Here is a 24,375-nt window from a genome sequence, read left to right as displayed (position 1 = left end):
TGGATAGTGGGGATAGGCTGAGGAGAGTTTAAGGGCTGGCTTAGGCAATGAGGTAAGGTTACATATAAGGGAGCTGCAGTGATTTGGGAACACTAACGGAGTACGTTTACCAGTGCGCAGCTCAGCGAGTTTCGATCCTGGAATCATGAGCGGGTGCCCCTTCGCAGGGAACAGTTACCTGTGAGTCCCTCATCCCTGTGTTTTGCTTCATAACATCAGTTCAAACAGTAGAATGTTGATGTAAAATATGAAAACTCAGAGAGAAATTAATGACTGTCAATAAATAGACAACTGTAGCTATCGCTAAAGGAAAAGGTTGTCTGAACACTTGTTATTTGATGAAGTAGATGTAATGCTACCAGCTGTCAGTGTGACAAGAGGTATTTCAGGTGTACTGGTCTTTGTCTGCTTTAGTGGTTTGGTTTCTCAAAACAAAGCATTTGAATTGTAGATACATCTGTTAGTAAAGAGGCAGGTATATTGATAGCTCTTTAATTAAATAGTTTACATATTTACTTAATTTTCTTCTTAGATTTAACTTAAGCAAACTGTCTTTGGAAGATGAAAAAGATGACAAATCACAAGAAGGAATAAATAAAGCTAGCAAAGGTGGACTTGTCTATGGAGAATACCTACAAGTAAGTTTTTCATGTTTACTGCCCTGGTTGCTCTTAAGACTTGAGCCAGGATGTGTGACTGATGCTTCTCCCACCAGTCAGACACTATGACAGGTCTACAAGTGCCCTTCATCTGCCTGTATGTGCAGTCATGGGCACAGTTGCCTTTCTCAACTGGGATGGGTCCGGTGGACTGGGTATGGCTTCTCAAACTGCAGGGAATTACTTACATTGGTAAGCCTAAACTGTGAAGTGGTGACCAGAAAGTCTTTCTTTGGTCTGACAACCACCACTTGGCAATTTCTCCATGTCAGCAGGCTGTGGGCAACTTTCCCGAATTATTGCATGAAAGCCCAGAACATTTGGCTGGAAAAATATATTGCAGAAATCAGGGGGGTAGGGTGATGACTGGGGGACACACACGCAAAAAATCCAACCAACCAAAACCAAAAAAAACCCCAAACCCCAACCAAACAACTGAACAAAAAATGCCACAACTAGCAGTAATTAAGAAATAAGTAAAAATGAAATGCTGTAAGTAATAAAAGATTATGGAGTGGGGCCTTTTAGTGACATAATGAACTAAGTGAGATTACTCTGTGCTTGTGAACAGAAGATTGATATGTTGACATATGATATGGAATCTTGCAAAGATTTCTTTTAAAACAACTATGATTAGACTGTAAACTTGACTCAGTAAAAAAAATCAGTAATGCCAGAAATGAAACTGCTAGTAGAGCCTCAACTAAGAGCTCTTGTGGAGATTATTATATGATTACACAGAATTTTAGTATAGGAGCTCTGTTGTCATGGAACATGACAGCATAGACGGTAAGGTTTGGAAAACAGGATGGATATTTTGTTTTCTCCTTTTTCATAATTAAAAATATCCTTAAAATGATTTTCCAAACCTTATTACTTGATGTATCTAAATGTTCCGTTTTAGGCAAGATTTTTTTAAAAAGTAAAAGTGCCACCTGAGACCATTTAGTTTAACTTTTCATACCTCATAGCAGTCTTCCAGTATCTGAAGGGGGCCTACAAGGATGCGAGATAGAGAGGGGCTCTCCATCAGAGATTGTAGTGATGGGACAAGAATTAACAGATCCAAACTTAGGGGAAGTTCAGGTTAGATATAAGGAAGAAGTTATTTACTGTAATGGTGGTGAGGCACTGAAATGGGTTGCCCAAGGAAGTTGTGAATGCTCCATCCCTGGCAGCATTCACGGCCAGGCTGGACAGAGCCCTCTGGATGACATGGTCTAGTGTGAGGCATCCCTGCCCATGGCAGGGGTGCTGGAACTAGATGATATTCAGGTCCTTTCCAACCCTAACTGTTCTATGATTCTATGAGTCCGATATATATTTGATATCCTTAAATATTAGCTCTACACAGTAGAATTACCATTGCTAATAGCAGAATTGAGAGCTTTACAGAAAAGTCTTATCTTTATTTTTAAGCTGAACAAAATATTGAATGCTCAAGAACTTCAAAGTGAGAAGAAAGGAAAGCAAATCCATGATGAGCATCTTTTCATTGTAACACATCAAGGTAAGTGGTTGGAAGGATTTCATTGCTGGTGGTTGACCAACATGGAATACAGAGTTTGTTTTCATTTGAGACACAATCAATACAATTGCTTTGTATTTATATTTGTATATGTCCCTGTATAATTTGTAAGGCTGTAATCAACTCTATGCTTATGAAGCCGTAAGTATAATCTTTAGATTGGGTAAATCACAATTTGGACTATTCTGTTTCTAGAGAAATTAAAGTAGCAAAATTCATTCACCATCTGAGTAATAGACTTCTATGGAGTTTATTGTAGGCAAATTTGTGCGTTGGCTTGTGCCTTCTCTGAAACTTCAATTCAGTTCTAACCATCTGGAGTCTGTTTAGAAGCCAGCACACTGGTTAGGTGCTCCCTAACTGTTAATATATATGCGTTTTGCAGGCACTCACCTAATGCTATTTTCCTGTTATTAACAGAAAACATGTAGGTGACATAAAGATTGTAAGCAGCTCTGGAGTTAACTTTTATTGGATCAGATCTAGATTTTCTGTTTCTTCCTTTTGTAATGAACATCCTGTACATGAAATATCTCCAGTGTAAAAGACACTTTAGAAATTCTGTCGACATTTTCAATGCTAGATTGTTTCCTGTAACAGTTTAGGTAGAGGACAACATCCTGTAACAGGTAATGCATTTCTGTATCAGCATCTTTTGTACACCAGCTGTGTAAATGTAGGCTATTCATTTCAAATCAAAATGTAAGATGCTATGAAGAAAAAGCAATATAATGTTGAAGTTAATGCTAATGATGCCTTTCTTTTTGTAGCTTATGAACTTTGGTTTAAGCAGATTCTGTGGGAAATGGACTCTGTGAGGGTTATCTTTCAAAATGGCCATGTAAGTTAAAGGCAAATATTAATTCTGGGAAAATGCAGCCCTCTATTTCTCTTGCCTCCTGCCTTTCAGACTGATAGATTTGGGTTTACTGAAGCAACATGTGCTCTTTTTAAAAACAGCATCACAAAGACCGTAATGAAATTTAGCAGAGTGGCTCTTAGATCCTGATAGAACAGGTGTTTGATCAGCAAAACCTTATTCCCTCCTGGAGTCTGCCTTTTGTGCAGATCAAACTTCATGGCCAATTTCATTGGCCAGAAGGCTCTTATACTCTCCTACTAGTACTGAATAACAGCAGAAACAACTTGAGAATATTCTACTGCAGAAAAGGCATACTCAGAGGCAAAACTGAAAACCAGAGGGCTCCCAGGTATTTTTATGCTGAAAAGTCATTTCTGCCTTTGTTCAGTTTTTTGATGTCTACACACTATATCCTTCCATCCAATATCTGCTATACAAAAGGGAAACTCTTTTTGGTAGTTGAATATTTTAATTCTATCAGAAAAGCAATAATAAAAATTACAGCATAAAATTTTATGAGAATTTCTGAAAATTACAAATATAACAGGAATACTTTGAACATTTCCAAACATATTTCCAAAGCCGCATACAACTCATAATAATAAATAACAAAGGAAAAGTCCTGCCTGATACTGCATCCACATAAAAAGGCTGACTGCATGTAACTTGAGAAATACCTTAAATAACATCAAAAGCATGTGATTATGAAGAAAGTTTGCAACTAGACATGACTGAAAGAAGGAGCGTTTTTATCATAATGTCCAATGAAAATGTTCTCTGTTGTCCTCCACGTTCATAATTTTGTTGGCTTTTTAGTTGAACGTTGTATCAAATTATAACTGACAAAACCCTGTTCTTAAGCCGAAAAATTTTTCATAATTTATTTGTTTTAAAAACAAAACTTTGTTTATAACCAGAATTTGAAATGTCAATGCTAAGGTTAAGTACACAGCCAGGCAATTAAGGAAAGGCTTATCATCTTTCATTTTTGTAGCTTGATATTTAATGGTTGCATGCCCAGGGCATAGAGAGAAGTTTAATCCCACTGAAACTAATAGGAATTTTAGCAGACTCCCCTTCAGGCAAAGTATTCAACCTAGCCAGAAGAGAGCTTCTGTGTTTTCCATTTAATATTTTATATTTCCCACCAGATGTAGTCATCCCTGCTTTCCTCTGCTTGCTAGTGCGTGTCTCTAATGAATATCTTTTTAGATGTGCTCTCCCGATGTGTACCTCTGAGATTATTCTGTTTCTCAACTTTTAAGTACTTTCCACATCTGCCTTATGATTTGTTCCTTCACAATAATAGAAATGATTGTAGAAGCAATTATAATAGAAAGCATGATTATATTTTATCATGTACCATTAAAACTGGATTTTAGTAATTGGAAATGATCATGATATAAATTATTTCAGTCTACAGTTTAATTTTTTGTGGTGACTTCTATCTCAGTCAAAAAGGTAGAAAAGAAAAAAACAAACTATATGTCTGGCATAGTTGTAACATCAGTCTGAGAAAAACATTTCAATCTTTGAAAATTGTAGTTTCAAATTTCAGTTAAAAACAGGGCTCTCTATTCAAGATGAGATCCTGCGGCTATGGATTTCACATAGAAAAGACTTGGGAACTATAGTGCTGTACAACAGTGAAAAGACTTGAAATAAATAGGATATGAAGAGAATACCACTCTTATTATGATATTTATGGTTTCTACAGGTAAGAGATGAGAGGAACATGCTGAAGGTTATTACTAGAATAAATAGAATTTCAATGATTCTGAAATTACTTGTGGAACAGTTCTCAGTTTTGGAAACTATGACTGCATTGGACTTCTTCGATTTCAGGTAAATACTTGGTATTCCTCCATAGTAATCTGTGAACTGATAATTCCCATCCTTAGAGCTCATGGTAAATTTTTAATGCTCCTTAGCTAAAAAGCACACAAAACTACAATTTTGCTTTCCTTGGAAATGTAAACTGGCTGTATCACCCAGCACACTACAGCAGGGCAATCCATGGGCTAAGTGTCTGTTGTGATGCATTCTTGCTTCTGCTTTTCAACCACATACTGTCATTTGATAAGCAAACATAAGATCAAATCAATGATCTGTTTCTGCCAGATCCTGTACTTGCAATGCAAAGTACGTTACAATCTAGCCCTGTGGGATTTCAGATTACTTTTATTAATTGTTATTTTAGCATGATCACACAATTTAACTCTGAAAGAATGCTGTTAATGAAACAAAATGCAGTAAATGTTCTTCTGAATGTTAGTCTTTTGTGTACATAGCAATTATTCTGTATAACAAGCCTATTTAAAATGCATTCATTGGCACTTTAATGATGTGAAATTTTCTGTAGTAGTCATTCGTGGTGAAGCTACTTATTCTGTCTGGAAAGGAAAATATGTTCACTAATGTTTTCTCCTGTACATCACACATACAAACCTGCCAATTTAAAACACGTTACAAACATAAGTGTCTCCCTATATCTGTGTATGCATAAACAATATATATCTCTAGAAAATCAGAATATGTTATAGAATCATAGAATAGTTAGGGTTGGAAAGGACCTTAAGATCATCAAGTTCCAACCCCCCTGCCATGGGCAGGGACACCTCGCTCTCAACCATATCACCCAAGCCCTCGTCCAACCTGGCCTGGAACACTGCCAGGGATGGAGCATTCACAGCCTCCTTGGGCAACCTGTTCCAGTGCCTCACCACCCTAACAGGAAAGAATTTCCTCCTTATATCCAATCTAAACTTCCCCTGTTTAAGTTTTAACCCATTACCCTTGTCCTACCACTACAGTCCCTAATGAAGAGTCCCTCCCCAGCATCCCTATAGGCCCCCTTCAGATACTGGAAGCCTGCTAGGAGGTCTCCACGCAGCCTTCTCTTCTCCAGGCTGAACAGCCCCAAGTTTCTCAGCCGATCTTCATATGGGAGGTGCTCCAGCCCCCTGATCATTCTCATGGCCCCCCTCTGGACTTGTTACAACAGTTCCATGTCCTTTTTATGTTGAGGACACCAGAACTGCATACAGTACTCCAAGTGAGGTCTCACAAGAGCAGAGGAGAGGGGCAGGATCACCTCCTTCGACCTGCTGGTCATGGTCCTTTTGATGCAGCCCAGGATACAGTTGGCTTTCTTGGTTGCAAGCACACACTGAAGCCGGCTCATGTTAATTCTCTCATTAGCCAACAGCCCCAAGTCCTTCTCCACAGGGCTGCTCTGAATCTCTTCTCTGCCCAGCCTGTAGCTTTGTCTGGGATTGCTCCAACCCAGGTGTAGGACCTTGCACTTGGCAAGGTTAAACTTCATGAGGCTGGCATCAGCCCACCTCACAAGCGTGTCAAGGTCCCTCTGGATGGCATTTCTTCCCTCCAGCGTATCAACCGAACCACACAGCTTGGTGTCATCGGCAAACTTGCTGAGGGCGCACTCAATCCCACTGTCCATGTCAGCGACAAAGACGTTAAACAAGACTGGTCCCAACACCGATCCCTGAGGGACACCACTCGTTACAGGTCTCCAGCTGGACATTGAGCCATTGACCACAACTCTTTGTGTGTGGCCCTCCAGCCAGTTCTTTATCCACTGAGTGGTCCATCCATCAAATACATGCATTGTAGTTGCATTATAAAATAGGTTGTTTTTCTCCTAATGAAATAATATAAAAATGCTCAGATTTACCCTAACTATTCTATAATATCTATTCAGTATTCTTCAAATGTGAAATGTTTTCTTATTTTGTTGAGAAACAGAAAACTTCATCATTTTTAAATAATATCCTGTCTTTTTGTATCTTTTTTTTTCTTCTGTTCCCCAAGATACTACCTAAGCCCAGCCTCAGGTTTTCAGAGCCTGCAGTTCCGCTTGCTAGAGAACAAAATTGGTGTTCCCCAAAGTCTGAGAGTCCCCTATAACAGAAGGCATTATCGTGATAACTTCAAGGGACAGGATTATGAACTGCTGCTTCAATCAGAGCAAGAACCAACACTGCTGCAACTTGTGGAGGTAGCAACGTCTGTCTTAGACCTTCCTTTTTTTTACACCCCCCCCCCCCAAGAATGTCCTTCATTGGTGCCAGTGACAAATTCTTCTTTCTTGAGAGAAGCAAGCATGCTGGCAATTTCCCAGTCAGTTTCTTGGATTCTTACCGAATTTTATATGAAAGAGAGTTAGTCGTTAGTAAACCAACTGATTTTTCACAGCATTTCCTCTTGTCTGAAAAGTTTGATTCTTAAACTAGTAAATTGCGTTGTGGAACTACGAGCTAAGAATATAAATGTACTATTTCATTCACACCATAAACTCTTTTTAGAAAAAAACCTTTAAAAATATCTCCACTATTAGGAATGGCTATTAGAGAGGTTAAAACAAGAAAAGGAAAAATAAAAACTCAGAAAGGAAATGAGAAAAGACATTTAACAAATGTTTCATTATCACTTGCCTTGTTTTAATCACTTTGTCTCAGAGCTATCAATGACTCAGTAATTTCTCTCCTTGTCATTTTCATACATAAACTTACATAACTTTATACAGAATAATGCAATATAAACCTCAATAAAAGCATCCAATCTTCTTAGCCCTAGCCATTTGACTAATGGCACCTAATGCAGAATATATAAGAAATTTCTCTAGCTTTCTTTTCATTTGTCACGACTTCATGTACTTGTATCTTTGAGATGAAGAGTGATCTCAAAAGAGAGTTTGACCTTAAAAGTTCCTAGTTTTTCCCCTCTGAATTTCATTCCCATTATTAAAACAAAAGCAAAGAGAAAGCTTTGTTAACTGACAAGTAAGTTTCTGTCTTGTATCATCACATTATGGTGGAAATTAATGACAAGACTGCTTGATCAATATTCAGCTGACACGATAGAAACTGGTTGTATAGATAGTTCTACACCTTCCTTCTGAGATTTATTTTTACAATTATCCTGTATATGGGGAATAGGGTTGTTATCTTGTATCTACAAGGAAGCTGGTTTTAAAGATAGTGCACAGCTTTTGTCTTTCAACACTAGTCACCTCACCTGGAACCCATGAATGTGTTTGCATGGCACCATTATGTAGGTATAAATCATCTACATGGGTATGCTAACTGAAGTAATAAGCACCTCAATGGGATATTAAACCTGAACAACTGCAGCAGTATGATTTATGCTGCTGCAGCTTGAAATTGTAAGGTAATGTACTTACATTATTAATGCTTGAGCACATTATTATCGTTATTGTTGTTATTGTTATTATTAAAGGCATGGCTGGAAAGAACTCCAGGACTCGATGCTGAAGGATTTGATTTCTGGGGACAATTTGAAGTGAATGTTTTAAAAGGTCTAGAAGAGGAATTTACATTGTTGCAGGTACACAGTATACTCTTGATCTAGCTGTAAGCAAAGGTTGCGGTAAAAATGACATCCTGACATAATTTTGACTTTATGCTCATTTGCTTCACTTAATCTGCAAGAAGTGGAAAAAATTGCATTTTTTTTGCCCAGGAAAGCTGAATAAGTTTGTAATTTGACATCTAAGACAGTTTAAAGTGTGTGATACATGTATGATTTTGATAGCAAAAGGAAAATGATACTATCAATAGAAGGACTGAAATTGATTTTACTGAAACTACAACTTCACCTTTAGTTAGCACTTGCATCTACAGTTGAGGGTAAACATGAAGTTTGAGGCCCTGAGTTGTGAGTATGGAATGTTACTATAAACAGTCCATTTCTGTTTAACAGTATGTGGCGATTTGCTGCTATGTGATTGTTTGACTTACACTAGCTAATTAGCAAAAGAAAATCCCTGAAATACTGTAAGACCTGTAGCTTTAAGTAGATTTTTAATGGTAAAAAAAAAAAAGGCATAACATAAGAATTAATCAATTTTCTACGAATTTCTGTTATCTAAACCTTTTTATTTACAATTTTCTTACTCATAGGTATTCAAGGTTGTCTTCTTTTTGCCTTGAAGATTAAGTGTTTTTAAGGCCTCTAGACCCAAATAAAAGCGATAAGCTGCCAGTTTGTTTGAATATTCATTCATCTGAATTGTGCTGATGGATACTTAATAGGACGTTTTGTGGTAATTGTGTTTCTTAAAGGACAGTGACTCAGCAATTCATCTATCTTGTTTGAAAATACAGCTCTTTTTTGATGTGAACTTACAGAGTATTTATGATGAAAATAGCGGTTACATTATGGGTCATTCAAGCTCTTAATTTTCCCTATTGAATTCTAAAACCATTTTTTGTTTTAAATATCAAAGGCCAAACCAGAATCAGAAGAAAAAGATGATGAATTATCTGAATTCCAAAAACAGAAAGATGTGTTACTTTCGTTATTTGATGAAAAACGCCATGAACACCTGCTTAGTAAAGGTAGATTTCATTAATGTGTACTTTCAGTTTTTTTATACATGATCTATATAAACACATAACAGCATTACTTTTGCAAGAGAATCAATAACAGACTAAGGATGCTTGCATTTTGCAGGAGAAAGACGACTGTCTTATAAAGCACTGAAGGGCGCCCTAATGATCTACTTCTACAGGTAAAGTTAGAAGATCTATCATTAATACATACTGGCAGGAGGGGAGGTGAAGGTTAAAGAGAGCAGCACAGATTTATTTAGGTTGGAAAAGGCCTTGGAAAGTAAGCTTGTACAACCCTAGACAAAACCCAGCTTGAAGGTCAGGTTGGGCTGCTCAGGGATGAATCCAGTTGAATTTTGAGTATCTTTTCAAGGATGTAGTTGGCCTCTTTGGGCAGCTGGTTCATGTCTGTCCAGCTGCTGCTCCTCAGAGTGTAACTGGCAAATGCCTTGTTCAGACTATTCTACAAAGCGTTCTAGGAAGAGTTAGAGTAATTTTCCAAGTATGAGGGGAAAAGCAGATTCAGGCTTCTGTAGCAGAAGCACTTCCTAGAATATCTAGTGACATTTCAATACCAATTTAGGAAAAATGTATATGTTGTGTCATTATTATACACTGATGAAGTGCTACTTTGAAAAATACAGCATATTGTAAAAGGTCCCGCTGTCTTCTCTTTCCAAGGGAGGAGCCTCGTTTTCAGGTTCCCTTTCAGCTTCTTACTTCCCTTATGGATATAGATGTGCTCATGACCAAATGGAGATGTAAGTCCCACTGTCTGATTGTGACGCTCCCTCTTTTAGAAGAAAGCAAACTGCTCTGTTTTACCATGTTTTAGACAAGTTACGCCCAGAGTTTCAGAACTGAACTGAGTTCATCCTTTAGGAATGACTGGGTTTTTTTTTTAAACTTCATGCAAGAGGAAAGATGAATAACTTCTTCTGTGGTCATTAGATATATAGGTATAGCTGTCACTTCTATGACATACAATTCTATTTAAGTGGCAGGTATATATTTTGTAATGTCTCCCAAAATGTGACCATGTCATTTCATCATAGAACCATAGAATAGTTTGGGTTGGAAGAAATGTTAAAGGTCACCTAGTTCCAATCTCCCTACCATGATCAGGGACACCTTTCCCTAGACCAGGTTGCTCAAAGCCCTACCCAAACTCATGAAGACCTCATATGCAAACATTCTTTCTGCTCCTTCTCTATCTAGACATCCAGAAATGAATTAATTCTGTATTAACAGAGCACAATAATGTAAAAGAATTAATGTATTCTTTCTATATTAACAATAATTTTATATTAGCTGACTGAAGAGTGCCAGAATTAACTCCTGCATTGCTGAATACCTAGTAGTGTTATATTAAAGATCTCTGTAGAATCTTTAATATTTCAGTGATGCACCTTGATGTGACCCTTTGTTGTACCTTAACAGTGAACATACATCCTGACTTTCTTTTATGTTACTTAGATAACCATGTCTGCATGGTTCACAGAATGATTGGCAGCAAGGCTGGAACTGGTGGCTCATCAGGCTACCAGTATTTGCGCTCAACAGTGAGGTAAGAATAATGTGACTCCCCCATCACCTGCAAAACTGCCATTCAGACGTACTCTAATGCCAGGAGACAGGTTTCAGGTAGCTCAGTAAAGGATGGAGAGCTGCTGTTTCTCTTTTGGGACTCTAGCATTTCCTCCTGGTGGTTGTAACGTTGTTTTTTCAGGTTGACATATACAAATTTAAAGCCTTAGGGGGGCAAAAATAACTCCTTTTTGCACATGCAAAGTGCTATGTATAATTCTCACTCAAGAGATCTAGGCATTAGTGTAACAGCAGCAATAATTAACCCTGCATTTTTCAGCTTGTGTGCAACTATTGATGCATAACTTCCTTTCTTAGCATAACCTCTAATTGTACAACATAAGGTACTTAAATTTAGGATTGAATATATTCTGAGAGCTGACAGTAATTAACACTCCCAAGCTGTGCAGGCAGTAATCAGAAGTATGATTCCTTTTGCTGAAGCAGAAAAGGAACTTAGAAGGGTTGTTCAGGGCCTGAGCACAGAACTGTCTGAATGGGTTGACTTTTTTATACAAATTAGAGGATTTAGCTAATTAGAACATTCAGTCCCTTTAGCTGCCACTATGGCCTGATAGTCCTGAACAGCGTTATGTCAAAAAAGCAAACATCTTTAGAACATTTTCTTTGAGGTTTGATTTCAGAGAGAAACCGTATGTAGCCAGTGACTGCTATGGTCGTCTGTGGGCAACAGTTCCCTTCACAACCACTGTTACAGAGGGTGGAATGGAAATCAGATGATTACATTGAAGATTATAGATTCACTGTCTTTTTCAGCAAGCTTTCTCACTCTTCCTTGCTTTCAAGTTAACCTTCTTCCTAGGTATATTCTACTTTGTATCTACTATGAGAGTGGAGGTCTGGAGATTATAGCCTACACACTGCATTTTTAGGAGAAGAATGTGACTAATGCAACCATGTTTCCTTTTTAAGTCTGATCTGATATGCCTTATAAGCAGTTAGAGTTGTATTTCTACTCTGGAATCCTGAAGAGGAGTGCAGAAATCTCATTAAATAATAGAGATGGAATGATTCCTGACAGTTTTGATATTATGACATTCCTTGACAATACCACAGCATTAATTGTTCTGATTATCTTTTTCAGTGACAGATACAAGGTGTTTGTGGATTTGTTCAATCTTTCAACGTTTTTAGTGCCAAGACACTGGATACCAAAGATGAACCCAAGCATTCATAAATTCCTTTATACTGCAGAATACTGTGACAGCTCCTATTTTAGCAGTGATGACTCTGACTAGCCTGCCTCCCTGGACTCTTTGCTGTAGAGAACTACAGGACATTCACCTCCAGTGGTGCTGTCCCTCAAATGTAACAGCTACCCTCATAGAGTGTGAGCATGTAAATATGTATTTATGTATGACAGCTATGTGAATAGTATGATTGGCTTGTGGAAGAATCTTAATTTTTGTACAAAAAATAACCCATATTGCGTTAACCTATATTAAGACTAAAATGATACCCCAATTCAACTCAATGACCAACTTACTTCTTCACTGGCTTCTTAAAACCTATAGCTGGATGTTTTTAAAACCTACAGCAAATTATACAGAATTACTATGATCATGTCTTATTTGTACATATTTTTGTATTTGTTTGCCTAATGGCTGTTATTAATTTACTTCTAATAAATTAATGATTAGTCTTATCACCTTCAGAAAAGTATTAGTTTCTGAGCTCTTGTGGAATTTCAAAGGGAATTTTGTGCTAAGAGTTTCAAAAGCTAGATTTAAGAAAATAATTCCCAAATCCATAGAAACCCAAGCATCTTGAAGTTTTACATACAACACGAATCACAGAATCCCAAGTGTTGGAAGGGACCTCAAAAGATCATCTAGTCCAACCCCCTTGCAAGAGCAGGGTAACCTAAGAGTACATCATACAGGAACTTGTCCAGGCGGGCCTTGAATATCATGTTCCTATCTGCTACAAGTGAATGTAGAAACACTAAGAGTAGCAGATACACTTACTTTGCATTTCAGATACAGTGGTATTAAAGCTCACCTTCTGCTAATGCTTCTTCTAAATCAAGAGTAAAGTTCATAAAACAGTATGATAGCCATTTAAAGTGGGTTTTATTCAAATATCACTGAAGTAAGGATAAAATTGATACATAATAAAATCAAGGCAAATTGGCAATAGAATATTGATAAAACTGTGTAGTCTTTGTGTTGGACGGAGGCTCCTCTTCTTAATCACTTCCCTTGGAAATATACATACACTTTAGCCTAACTTCTGCTGAGTTGCTCTGTGCCTTAGGTACTTACACACTTCACAAACACTAGTGGAATAATCTGTGTCTGATACTACTATAACAGCATCACTCTTATCAATGCCAACTGGGAACTTTGGCTATTGTTTTCCAGTTATGGAAGTTAAGTGTACTATTTGTTGTTTGTAAACTGTTAAAATATTAACACTTAGAAGTAGATGACTAAAATGGCAATTCTTACAACAGAAAATTACGAATGCTCATTGCGTTTGTCATAAGATTATAAATACACTGATCTAGTAACATGGTACAGTAATTGGATGTAAAAACTACAGAATTGCGTCAGTATTTTTCACAGTGGTGCTTCACAAAATATACACATCACAAAATAGATGAAAGGTTCAGAGCATTTTAGGGTTACATTTTTGATTGTGAAATCTAGTTATGGCCAGCAAACCTGGCATCTCTTTTCTGATTGCCAGCAATTCCCATCTATGAATTCGATTAATTAATGCAGGGAAATCTAAACCCCACTTTATTTGGAGTATCCTGTAATTACTGACTTTCTAAAGGTGTATTAACAAACCCCACCCTCAGAATTTTTTCTGCAAGCACATTTTTTAATTTGTACTTTGCAGTTGGCTTCACTGTAACTCATGATGTAGAGAAGAAAAAAAGGCATGAAACTGATACAGCTCTCAAAGCACAGAAAGTGCAAACACATACAACCTGCCAGGACATAGGATGTTAAACCACTAGAACTGCCTCTCTTTGTCTAAATACACTTACTTATTACTTTTCTATCCATCTAACAAATGAATGCAGAAGACTGATATTCTAGGCACTTTCCAAAACACATTCCCTGCTCTGAAGAGCATTGAAGTTTTACCCAACAAAGGTCTGAAGACTGAACATGAAGAACTGCAGCATTTCAGAGACACTGGATGCTCAGGCAACAAGGCTGAGTATCTGTTACCCTCCTGTATTCTTCCAACTTCAGAGGAAGAGTAAGATATCACAAAAAGGAGGAAGACAAAATGTATGTGTCTGTCAGAGGTGCTAGAAAAGCCAAGTATCAAACAGAATATATTCTTCTGACTTTCTTCCCTGCACAATAAAAGCAGACCTGATCATGGTAGTTCTTATATTCTAAGCATTTCAATTATACCTTGTCATAATATTGACTATTTGATCCAAATTCCTCATCATTCATCATCACTTCTTTCCTGTAAGATTTTTTTATGGAGTAATATTCAACACCTGGATAGAGATCACACTCGCATTTTCAGTCCATCATTGTAACTTCTTTCTGTATACTCTGCAGATGATTCCAAGTCTTCTTATTCCACGAGAGATTCGACATACACCACATTCCAAATAAAAACATTTTTAAAAACTCCAGCCAACCCATTCCTGTATTGCTTAAAAGGAGGAGTTGCCCTTACAGAGATTTCTTATTTTAGAAAGTGTTGTTTTGAAGTAAACCTTCATGTACAGTGTATGTCCAAATGATTCTTGGGGTCTTTGGCCAGTAAGTGTCAAACAAATACTGCTGAAACTGTATCTGCTATACCTACAAATGAAACAAAATATTATTTTTAAATAAATATTGAAAGTGGAGACTTGCCAGAAAGAAGTTACCAGAATTCATATTTATATAATACCCTCTCTATGCACCAGGACACCAGGTGAACTCCTGAGGGGCAAGAGAAGGCAGGAAACCAGCTGCAACCTTTTTATTTCTTCCTTGCCTGACACTGTTTATAGTTGTGGTCTACTTTCCTCCTTCCTCTGCTTTCCCAGTCAAAACTTTAGATCCTTTCTAAGGATTCAGCATTGGTCCAATTTGGGTGCTGATAAGCAACCTAAGCCTTGATATCCTCTTCCCTTTCAATCATATGCATTAGCAATGTATAGACAATATGAAGCTGTGCAGCTTTGAAAGCTCACCAAGAGAATAGAGATCACAAATTCCATTACTAGACACACTTTTGAACACTCAGACCCATACAAACACAGAACAAACCAGGTTTTTTTTTTATGCTCAGTTCTTTTTGTATTGCTGTACTCCTTCCAGGCACTAAAAGCAAAGTCTGACTACAGCCTGTGACAGGTAGCAAAGGTTGATAGCCCTTGTACCCTCAGAAGTTGTGTCAGAGCACCTCTAAACCAGAAAACATCCTGTGTGGGGGGAAGAAAGCAACTGCTGGCTTTTGCTGGATTGTTCTTGTGTGGGACACTACAGAAAACATGAAAGATCTTGCTTTTTGAGAGAACAGAATTTGAAAACAATACATCTGTTCTTCCTGACCAGCCCTACAATTCACTTGCTTTAATTACCACTACTTCTAAGTTTCTCTTTCCAAATTGTTTATACAAGCACACAAGTTTCAGCAACATAGAAAAGCTCTGATGGGATACATTGTCCTGATCTTTACTGGGTGTAGGCAAACTGAAGACCATCTGTTCTTATTTGCAGATAATTTGCATCCTCTTAACACCTTTTACAATGACTGAGAGCTACTGTGAAACATGCATGGAAATGAAAGCCAACAGAAGACCTCCAGCATTTATCTAACAGAAGAAAAAAAAAAATAAGAATCAATGGATACACAACACTTACTAATAGTCCAATCCTAGCAATTTGGCTCAGCAGTCTTTGCGGTAAACAGGAGCTCCACCTGCCTTACCTTCAGCAGTTACTCAGCAATTCAGAAGAAACTGGATATTTAACATGATAAAACCCCCCTCAAGCACCAGGAAATGCCACATGCAAACAGTAAGAGCTAGGAGATGGAAGTAGCACTGAGAGCATGTATCTCTATCTTAACAAGAAAAGCCACAAGCAGGGTACACAACTCCCAAGTACTGGCAGATCCACCTTCCATACTTGTTTGCTAAACTGAGTCTAGAGACAATTCCATCCACCAGACATGGGCAGCAACTGATTTATCTACACTGAGTGTAGTGATGGCATTAATCTAGAACAGTGACACATAACTGTATACTTTGCCTTGTAATGTATATGTTATGTAATGTATCCATTGTAATGTATACATTACATGGTAAGGTACAATAGAACTTTATGCCTTATATAGCATTACCCTTCCATGGTGTTTTTCAATCACTCAGGTAGATGGCTTGGTTGAACTAGCAACTGCTTCATTTATTTTTCCATCTGAATTCATCTAACCTTTTCTAAAACGTAGCAATGACTTGCATTTGCTCTCCGAGGATCCCATTATATTGCTTTGCTTACACAGAAAAAAACATATCCCAGCAGGTGGCCTTTACCACTAATTATTTTTTGTCAGACTTACCACAGACATTGCTGCCTATCTTAACACGAACATAGCCATCTATTCCCCATGTGGGCCCCCAAGAGTTCTGTACAATCCAGTAAGGGACACTACCTGGAAGAGATATTTTCATAAACAAGAGATAACATGAGATTTGGGAAGCATAAAAAACTTCTAACATTCTACAGAATTAATTACCATTTTAATATCTCATCGTTTCTGATGGTTTCATGATACAGTACAGAAAACCTAATGTGGTTCACATGGAGGACAGAGCTAATATGCCAGTGTTGAACAGACTGGTTATATCCTCTGCTGGCGTAAAGACACATACAACTGTTTTACTGACTTTACAAGGACATGAAATCCCACAGAAGTAATGGAGCACAGACAGGAAGTTTTTCTCCTGGGATCAGGCTGCATTTCCATAACTGATGTAACACCAAGCCAACAGCTCCCAGCAGAACACCCAGTTCTGGATTTCAATCACTTACCCTGCAGGAGGCAAGTTGCAAATAAGAGAAAAAACCACAAAACCTACTGAGTTGAATTTCAGTTGATGGCAACGCACCTGTTCTGTCAAAACCAGTGATAAGAACAGCATGATTTGCTCTTCCACTGGAGCAGTGATATTGTATGATCCCACCAAGATAATCCTGCCAGCTAACTGCATCTACTGTTACTGCCAAAGGGCCCCAGTTCACAAGCATCCTCATCATTTCTTCTTCTTGATTGCTGTGAAAGAAGCGATAATGCCAAGTTACTTACATTAGCACACTAAAGCAATCTGAGAGGTGGTAATCTGCTTGTTAAGTATGATTTAAAAGTAAAAAAAATTAAACTGTTTCCTGTGAGTTCTATGCAGCGCATAACAAATCAGTAATTATGTATTTCATAGAATACAATAATACAAATATAGGGCACACTGACTACGGGAAAGGTGCAGATAGAAGGAGATAATGCTATTAAATAGCAGCAGGTTCCTGGGTCAAGTCGGTGGGCACTATGTAACTTTCAGCTACCACTCTTCTCAACTAAACCCAGCTCTGGACAAAATATTCATCTATATTATTATTTCCCATTAGTTTTTCAAACATACAGAAGTACCTCTTCTATCACACATAATAATAGACTCAAATATGTATCTCAAACACATCAAAACACAGGACATTATTACTTTCAGACATTCTCATACAGTTTTACTTATGTAATGTACTGGAACGGGAAACCTTTATCACTGGGTGATACGTGCAATAACTAAATTTGGCAAATACAGACTGGCGAAGCTATAATAAATTTTACTTACTCATATGTGGCAGCAATTCAATTCCTAGTCAAAACTGAATTTATTGTCTTTAAATTCAATATGCAGCTGTATTGTACTGATAAAGATTAGAAACAAACTTTCTTAATACAGAAACCTAAAAAGCTACCAGTTGTCTTTACAAAATTCAGCTGACAATACAGTTCATAAAGTCATGGACTGGAGAAGGATGAGGGTGGCTGTGCAAATGGATGAATACTTAAGTAACTGAGTATTTCCTAATTTTTTTTTCAACAAATTCCAACTACTATTGGTAGGATTTACTGTTGCTGATACTTAAGCAGTGTAACATTCACTTACCATATATTAAAAATTGAAACTAACTCAGTGTTCCAGTTTAAACACAGCCAATTTAAAAGACGTAATTTCAAGACACAGACATAGCTTTATAATTTGAGCAGGACTAGTGATGGCAAGGTTGAGTGGATTCATCGCATAAGCCTTAACTCTCAAAAATGTTACGTATTAATTCTTATCCACTACACAGCTACAGAACTGATGCAATCAACCTCATAACCTTTGGCAGGTCAATGCACTATTGGCTCTCGCTTACTCCACAGTTACTGAAAGCAGAAGGGAAAGTACAGCAAATAAGAAGAATCAATAGTAGCTACCTGAAGTCATATGCAGCAAATCCTGCTATTGAAACTCCAAAATCTGAGTGACCAAAATAATGGCACAGTCCTGTCTGAGCTTTAAAAGTGTATTCTGAATCTCTCACGAGTTTTACTTTTGTCTGCAAGAAGAAAAAGTAATATATAGACCATAAAATTCCAATCTAGTTTCCATTCTGCTTGAACAAAGTCTCTTTTGGTTCCAGATTAAATAAGCAAGAATATATATGCACATGTATGTATATGCATATATACATACATATACACACACACATTAAAAAAAATCAGTTTAATTGTATGCTCCATCTTCCCCATAACTTTTTCCCACTAAAAAGAATGTTAATATGGAAGCTAAGGAAGGGTTTGAGATTTATAAGGAGTTTCAAACCTGGTTCAGCCAGTTCAAAGCACTAATAGTGGATCCCCCGCTGCAGCCGTAATTATTGTATGAACAGTCAATAACCTGCTGTACGCTGAGTTCTTCCAGGTTATTTCCTTTAATTGCGTAGGCAGACTCTATACCACCCACCACGCTGAAAGCCCAGCAGCCTCCACACTGGCATAAATAGAAGGGAAACAGGAGAGAAAGAAAAGGTTAGTGGTTTCTAAAAGAATGCATTCAAGGAGACAGTCTACAACTTTCTGCAGTCTGAAGAATGTTATAGAAATATATTAGATTATAGTTTAAGAAACAATAAACTGAAATTAAACAGAACAGAAAAATTCCTTAGACAGTAACAGAATCTAAACTACAGTTGTAGGCTATTTAAACTGTGGCATTCAAAACAGAAAGCAGAATTTATTCCTAGTTAAGGTCAGGTTACACCGTGTAAAGCGCAGAAAGAAAAGACACTGGATATAACAGCTTGTTTGTTTCTTACCAGTGACCATAACCACACTGGGATTAACTGTAATCATGCAGGGTCTGGTTATTTTCCTATCATCCCCTGAGGTGTTCAATGGTAAAGATATGGGTATAGACTAGTTGACGGCATTCATTCATGTGAGAAAACAACAGCAGAGGGTCTATCTCCATATCCAGGTAAAACGGAGGAATGAGGTCAGGTGCTGAACTTACCTCAGTCTCTTCAGAAAAATACAAAAAAACATGTTGCAGAAGACTTGCAGATTTATTTAAACAGATTAAAAGATGTTTTACAGTTTGTAATTGCACAATTTAAAAAATGCACAACTTTTACACCTCTTTAAATCTAATCCCACTTTGCATAAAATGCCACGTGACTTTGTTCAACCAATCATACTTGTGCCAGCTCTCCAGGGAGTCTTGAGGCAGTGCTGGTCCCTTTCAAAGCCTTCACTGTGCTCTATCACGTACCTGCTGGAGCTGTCTCTGAGCAGTGCTTGAGAACCAGGAAAAGAAAACACCAGGACTTACTGTTTGCTGATTTCTCACTTCTGCAATGACTTTCTTGTCCCTCCAGTCAAACTTCTTTGGCAAAGGCTTTTCCTTTCTCTTTGGCACTTTTATGTATCTGGGAAGTTTGTGAGGTATGCTTCTTAAATAAATAGCTAAACACAGAATACAAACATCTATAAATTTACTAACAAAAAAAAAATAACAACCACAAACAATGTTTTACTACAAGCATAGAAGTAACTTTGATCTGTAGCTACAATTGTGAGACTACGACTCATTTCAAATCCATAGAAAATTCATGGATTTTAAAATACTCATTTAATTGAAGAATGAATGTGAATAATCCTTTAGTTCTGGAAAGAACAGAAATATTCCATGTAGGGAATGTGGGTAGAAAGTGTGAAGATCTACTGAAGCTGATCAATAATCAATCCATAAACCAAGTTTTGTTTGATAATTTTCACAACAGTTACTGGGAACATATTACTTTATTTTAGCCAGGTAGAAGGGGAAAAATAAGAGGAAAATAATGTAAAGATTCTGAAACACATGTAGATTGCTGGCTTTTAACTTAAAAAAAAAATAATCCGTAATTATGAAAGATTAAAGAAGGTGTGAAATTCCCTGATGAGTAGAACATATAGCGGCTGACATGAACAGCAAGAAGGGAAGATTAGGTTATGTATCAGACAAATTTTCTTAGTAAAAAAAACCCTTAAAAATAATCAATAATCAAATGTGTCATTGCTCCTGAAAGTCACAGATATCATTGTACAGCTATGGACTTCCAAGCATTGTCTGGATTATAATCAATGTTGTTTCAGGGTAGGAAATAGGAACTTATGAACCTTGTGTATGTTCCAATTTTAAAACTGCTGCAATCAAAGAAAGCTTTAAGGCCTAGTGGGAAGAAAGGACAGCCTATAGACTAAATCATATTCAGGCTCTGGGCAATTCAACCTTGCAAAACTAGTGAAACATGAAGAGGATCACTGTATTCTTCAGAAGTACTTACAGTTTGGTATCAGACATTGTAAACTAGCTGACTACCAGCACTGGAAGAATCTGTAAATATGAAAGACACAAGGTTCTGGGAAAGAATAAGAAAAATAACAGAAAAGGCATTAGCAGCAATCGGGAAATGTACCTTTGAACTCCTCAGGAAACAGGTGAGAAAACTGGTTTATTCCATAGAAAGCGGTTGTGTTATCTTTTGATGCCGAGTTCAGTAAGCTAATTCTTTTAGCACTTTCCTGAAGGAAAAAAAATAAATGTCTTGTGGGCATTATTAAGATAGCAGTAGTGACAGAACCGTCAGAGACAGAAAAAAAAACAGGTTAGCAACGGTAAACATGAACTCAGGTAAAAAGGCAGCTCTTCACTTCAGGTTCACCTCAGATTCATTGTGGATTCCCAGCAACTCGACATGAAAGCCATTAGACTTAATTTGAACTCCAAGAGAGATAGCAGAAAAGCCTTTTTAAGTGCACAGAGGGTAAAAATTTGATACAAGACAGACAAAACAGACAAGCTGAGTACAAATTTTGTGAAAGCCATCTGATGCCCTTTGACAGCAAAACAAACGTTGTGGTTCAGAGATGTAAAAATGATAAGAGTTAACCCTGTTTTGCTTCATGTCCTTACGACAGAAAGGAACAGTATAATGGCCTAAAAACCTAACCTTTAAATTACCAGGAATCCTAGATCTGCGAAAAACATGGTTTTGATCTACGAAAGACAATCGGACAGCCACCTCCTCGGTGCGAGGGTGACACCTGGCGCCAGAACCGGGGAAGGGGAGAAAAGCGGCGGAATCCCAGCGCCTGCAGCTTGGGGGGAAGCCGAGAGGAACGAGACAGCAGAGGACACCGGAGCAGGTGTCGGTACGCCAGGCTGAGCGCTCCAGCCGTGCCACCCTCCTCCACGTCCCACTCTCTGGTTAAAGCGGCACCTCGGCAGCCCTCCCTCTCCGGCGGAGCCCGCAGCCAGTATAAGTGCGGGCACGGACACATACCCGCAGGGCCGCCGCCGCCACTTCTTCCTCCCGGCCGTCTCCGTCCCACGGCGAGCGGCGCGCAGCACCGCCGCCCTGCTCCCCCAGCCAGGTGCCCGCGGGCGCCAGGAGAGCGGCGCTGCCCAGCTGCAGCAGGCAGCAGAGAATCACCAGCGCCCGCACCCTCATTGACCGGCCGGGCTCAGCGACAAGTCGCGCCATGCTGCGCCGGCCAGCGGGGCCAGCTCCCTACCGGGTCCCTGTCTGCGGGCCCTCCCCCAGCCGCCATGTCATGGCGGGGAGGGGCTTGGGGGTCGCACCTCCACCCCACAGAGCTTGTAGGCCGGGCTGTTTTGGGGGTGGAAATGAGCTGAAACCTTTAAGGACCCGGAGGCAGCCCCCACTTCTTCCTACAGTGGGCCTGGCACAAGCAGCCAGCGGGGCTGCGGCTGTCGCGGGGCGGACCGGGGCGGGGCTCTCAAGCCCCGTCAATGATCGCCGCCCTCAAGCGCTGGGAGCACGGCCCTTGCCGTACTCGGGTATCCTGCTTCTGTCGGAGGTTTTGCTGTGTTTTGGGGTATTGGGCAACACCTGGAAAAAGCCTGACTTTAACGCAGTGCTTTACATGTGAGAGATGCGAGTCTCACAGGGCTGCAAAGGAGGGGAGAAGAGGTGCTGACCGTTCAGTTAGCTACTAAGGGGAAACCTAATGCTAGATCTTTGCTGGAAGGAAAGGTAGTTGGTACCTGCAAACTTGGCTGCCAATAGGAAGGCGAAGGTGTAGTTGCTCCTTTGGGGCAGTAGAAGTGCAGCCTGTAGGCTTCAGCAAGGGAGGGCATTGGTGGGGAGAGATCTACCCTGTGCTGCACTTGCCAGTGTCCCCAGCCTCTGGTGTCCAGTTAGGTTGTGCCAGAAGAAAATGCTCGAGAGAAACCTCTGTGCATGCTTACGGTGGCGCACAGGTTTCCTTAGGAACTAGTCAAGTACTGGTACTCCATCAAGCAGGTTAGTGTTTGATGTTTAAATCTTTGTTAAGCTGGTATAAGTTAACACAGTTGTTCTTGTAAATTTCCATCAATAGATATTTTTATAGAATCATAATAGTTCGGGCTGGAATGGACCTTAAAGATTATCTAGTTCCAACCCTCCTGTCATGGGCAGGGACACCTTTCACTAGACCAAGTTGCTCATAAGCCCCATCCAAAGTGGCCTTGAACACTTCCAGGTATGGGGCATCCAATGTTATGCAGTGTTTGTATTGTTTAAAGCTATTCTATGTTTTAGTTGTCCCTATTGCTTTTCTCCCCACCATTTTGCCACCCCAGTGCAGTGGTGCCAGTCGCAAACCTTGCAGTGTGATGAGAAACATGAGGCTTTCCTTGCACTGAAATTTTACAGGGTGTGAAGTTTTTCTACCATTGCTGTGCTGTGTAATAGCAAAGTCATATAGGAGTGTGTGCTGCGTAAAGTGTGAGGTGCAGAATTGTGACAGTGCATGGGTTTGTTTTTTTCTGTGGCATGCAGCATTTTATTCAACAATACAAGTTTGAAAGTGGAATTGTATTGTGTGAAATGTACCTATATGAGGTATAATGAGATCTATATATTTCTAATTTCTCAATCAGTAGGTATAGGCAGATCTGGCAAGTAGAAGACAAAGGATTAAGGCTATGCCTGGTGGAGGGTCAGTTGGGGCAGCGCCACTGTCAGCTGCAGCTCTCTACCTCACCACCCCAGTCCAAATGTCTACGCTTGCTGGCTTCAGTGAGCTGGCTTTGTTGTAGTGTCCCTCTCTGGGAATGGTAACTCCTGTTTGAGGGGGGTCCAGGTAGCTTCAGTCATGAGTGCTGATTGATGTCATCTCCCCACTGGTGACTGAAGAAGGATTTAGATAACTTTAATCAGCAGCACTACAGAGTCCTCTGTGATATGTAGGCATTTAGCCCCCTCTCCCCCTTCACATAAAATGGCCTTTTGCTCTTTTCTATAGCAGAAGTATTTTGATACTGGCTGGCCTTATGCTGCATTTGCTTGGTGGGTTTGTTTTTTTTGGTTTTGTTGGTTTGTTTGGTTTTTAATGAGGAACTGACCAGTCATTTTATATAAAAAAAAAAACCCAACAACAAAACAAACAAACAACAAACCACTCACTTTTCTGAAGTGAGACTACAGTACCAGAGTTGTTATCTGTCAGGGAAAGGGAGAACAAACACCAGTACTTCAGTCATGAGATGACAACCATTCTCTCTAGTCCACCCCACTGGTGAAGGAGTGCTTGTGTTTACTTGCAGAATGCTTACCATGCAGGTACCTTTTCTTAATGATGGAAAGAAAAATTCATTATTCTGCTTTATAGCCTGCAGTTATACATATTTCTGTAGTGAAGAGAAAATCTAACACACTGTCATTTCTGAGAAGTTGAGGCCTTTTAAAGGCACTTAAATGGTGGCAGGTAGATTAACGATAAAACAATCATGGCAGTTCAGGAACCTCCTGACAGTATAAATAAAAGTTTACGATCTGT

At 38.9% G+C, this 24,375-nt stretch overlaps 2 protein-coding genes across 2 annotated transcripts; one reads left to right on the top strand and one right to left on the bottom strand.

Moving 5' to 3' along the window:
* The first annotated feature begins 40 nt into the window (after window positions 1-40).
* TDO2 (tryptophan 2,3-dioxygenase) lies at window positions 41-12,677 on the top strand. The gene is made up of 12 exons (XM_061373614.1): window positions 41-180; window positions 533-638; window positions 2,079-2,169; window positions 2,958-3,028; window positions 4,767-4,894; window positions 6,884-7,070; window positions 8,312-8,419; window positions 9,321-9,432; window positions 9,548-9,605; window positions 10,108-10,187; window positions 10,903-10,993; window positions 12,119-12,677. The coding sequence occupies exons 1-12, from the start codon at window positions 146-148 to the stop codon at window positions 12,270-12,272; spliced, it is 1,221 nt and encodes a 406-aa protein (XP_061229598.1). The 5' UTR covers window positions 41-145; the 3' UTR covers window positions 12,273-12,677.
* A 270-nt stretch (window positions 12,678-12,947) lies between these two features.
* On the bottom strand, window positions 12,948-22,254 carry CTSO (cathepsin O). Its single transcript, XM_061373759.1, has 8 exons — window positions 21,873-22,254; window positions 21,006-21,111; window positions 19,877-20,010; window positions 18,869-19,036; window positions 18,481-18,602; window positions 17,114-17,277; window positions 16,564-16,656; window positions 12,948-14,816 (listed from the first exon to the last, which is right to left on the bottom strand). Exons 1-8 carry the CDS (start codon window positions 22,071-22,073, stop codon window positions 14,782-14,784), a joined length of 1,023 nt encoding a protein of 340 aa, XP_061229743.1. The 5' UTR covers window positions 22,074-22,254; the 3' UTR covers window positions 12,948-14,781.
* Between the last annotated feature and the right edge of the window lie 2,121 nt (window positions 22,255-24,375).

Source organism: Neopsephotus bourkii, unplaced genomic scaffold (genome assembly GCF_033783945.1).
Source record: "Neopsephotus bourkii isolate Nb327-2 ecotype Australia unplaced genomic scaffold, CSIRO-AGI_Nbou_v1 NB_168, whole genome shotgun sequence".
In the NCBI taxonomy this organism is placed as follows: Eukaryota; Metazoa; Chordata; class Aves; order Psittaciformes; family Psittacidae; genus Neopsephotus; species Neopsephotus bourkii.
This window is presented reverse-complemented; position numbering and strand designations above follow the sequence as displayed.

What these genes read in the sequence shown, in the direction of transcription:
- TDO2 (XM_061373614.1), top strand. Translation starts at nt 146, where the DNA reads ATGAGCGGGTGCCCCTTCGCAGGGAACAGTTACCT. An exon ending in TTTCATTGTAACACATCAAG is followed by an intron (nt 2,170 to 2,957) that starts GTAAGTGGTTGG and finishes TTCTTTTTGTAG; the next exon opens with CTTATGAACTTTGGTTTAAG. An exon ending in TGAACACCTGCTTAGTAAAG is followed by an intron (nt 9,433 to 9,547) that starts GTAGATTTCATT and finishes TGCATTTTGCAG; the next exon opens with GAGAAAGACGACTGTCTTAT.
- CTSO (XM_061373759.1), bottom strand. Translation starts at nt 22,073, where the DNA reads ATGGCGCGACTTGTCGCTGAGCCCGGCCGGTCAATGAGGGTGCGGGCG. An exon ending in AAGTGAGAAATCAGCAAACA is followed by an intron (nt 19,037 to 19,876) that starts GTAAGTCCTGGT and finishes TATTTATGCCAG; the next exon opens with TGTGGAGGCTGCTGGGCTTT. An exon ending in CACTGGTTTTGACAGAACAG is followed by an intron (nt 16,657 to 17,113) that starts GTGCGTTGCCAT and finishes TATCTCTTCCAG; the next exon opens with GTAGTGTCCCTTACTGGATT.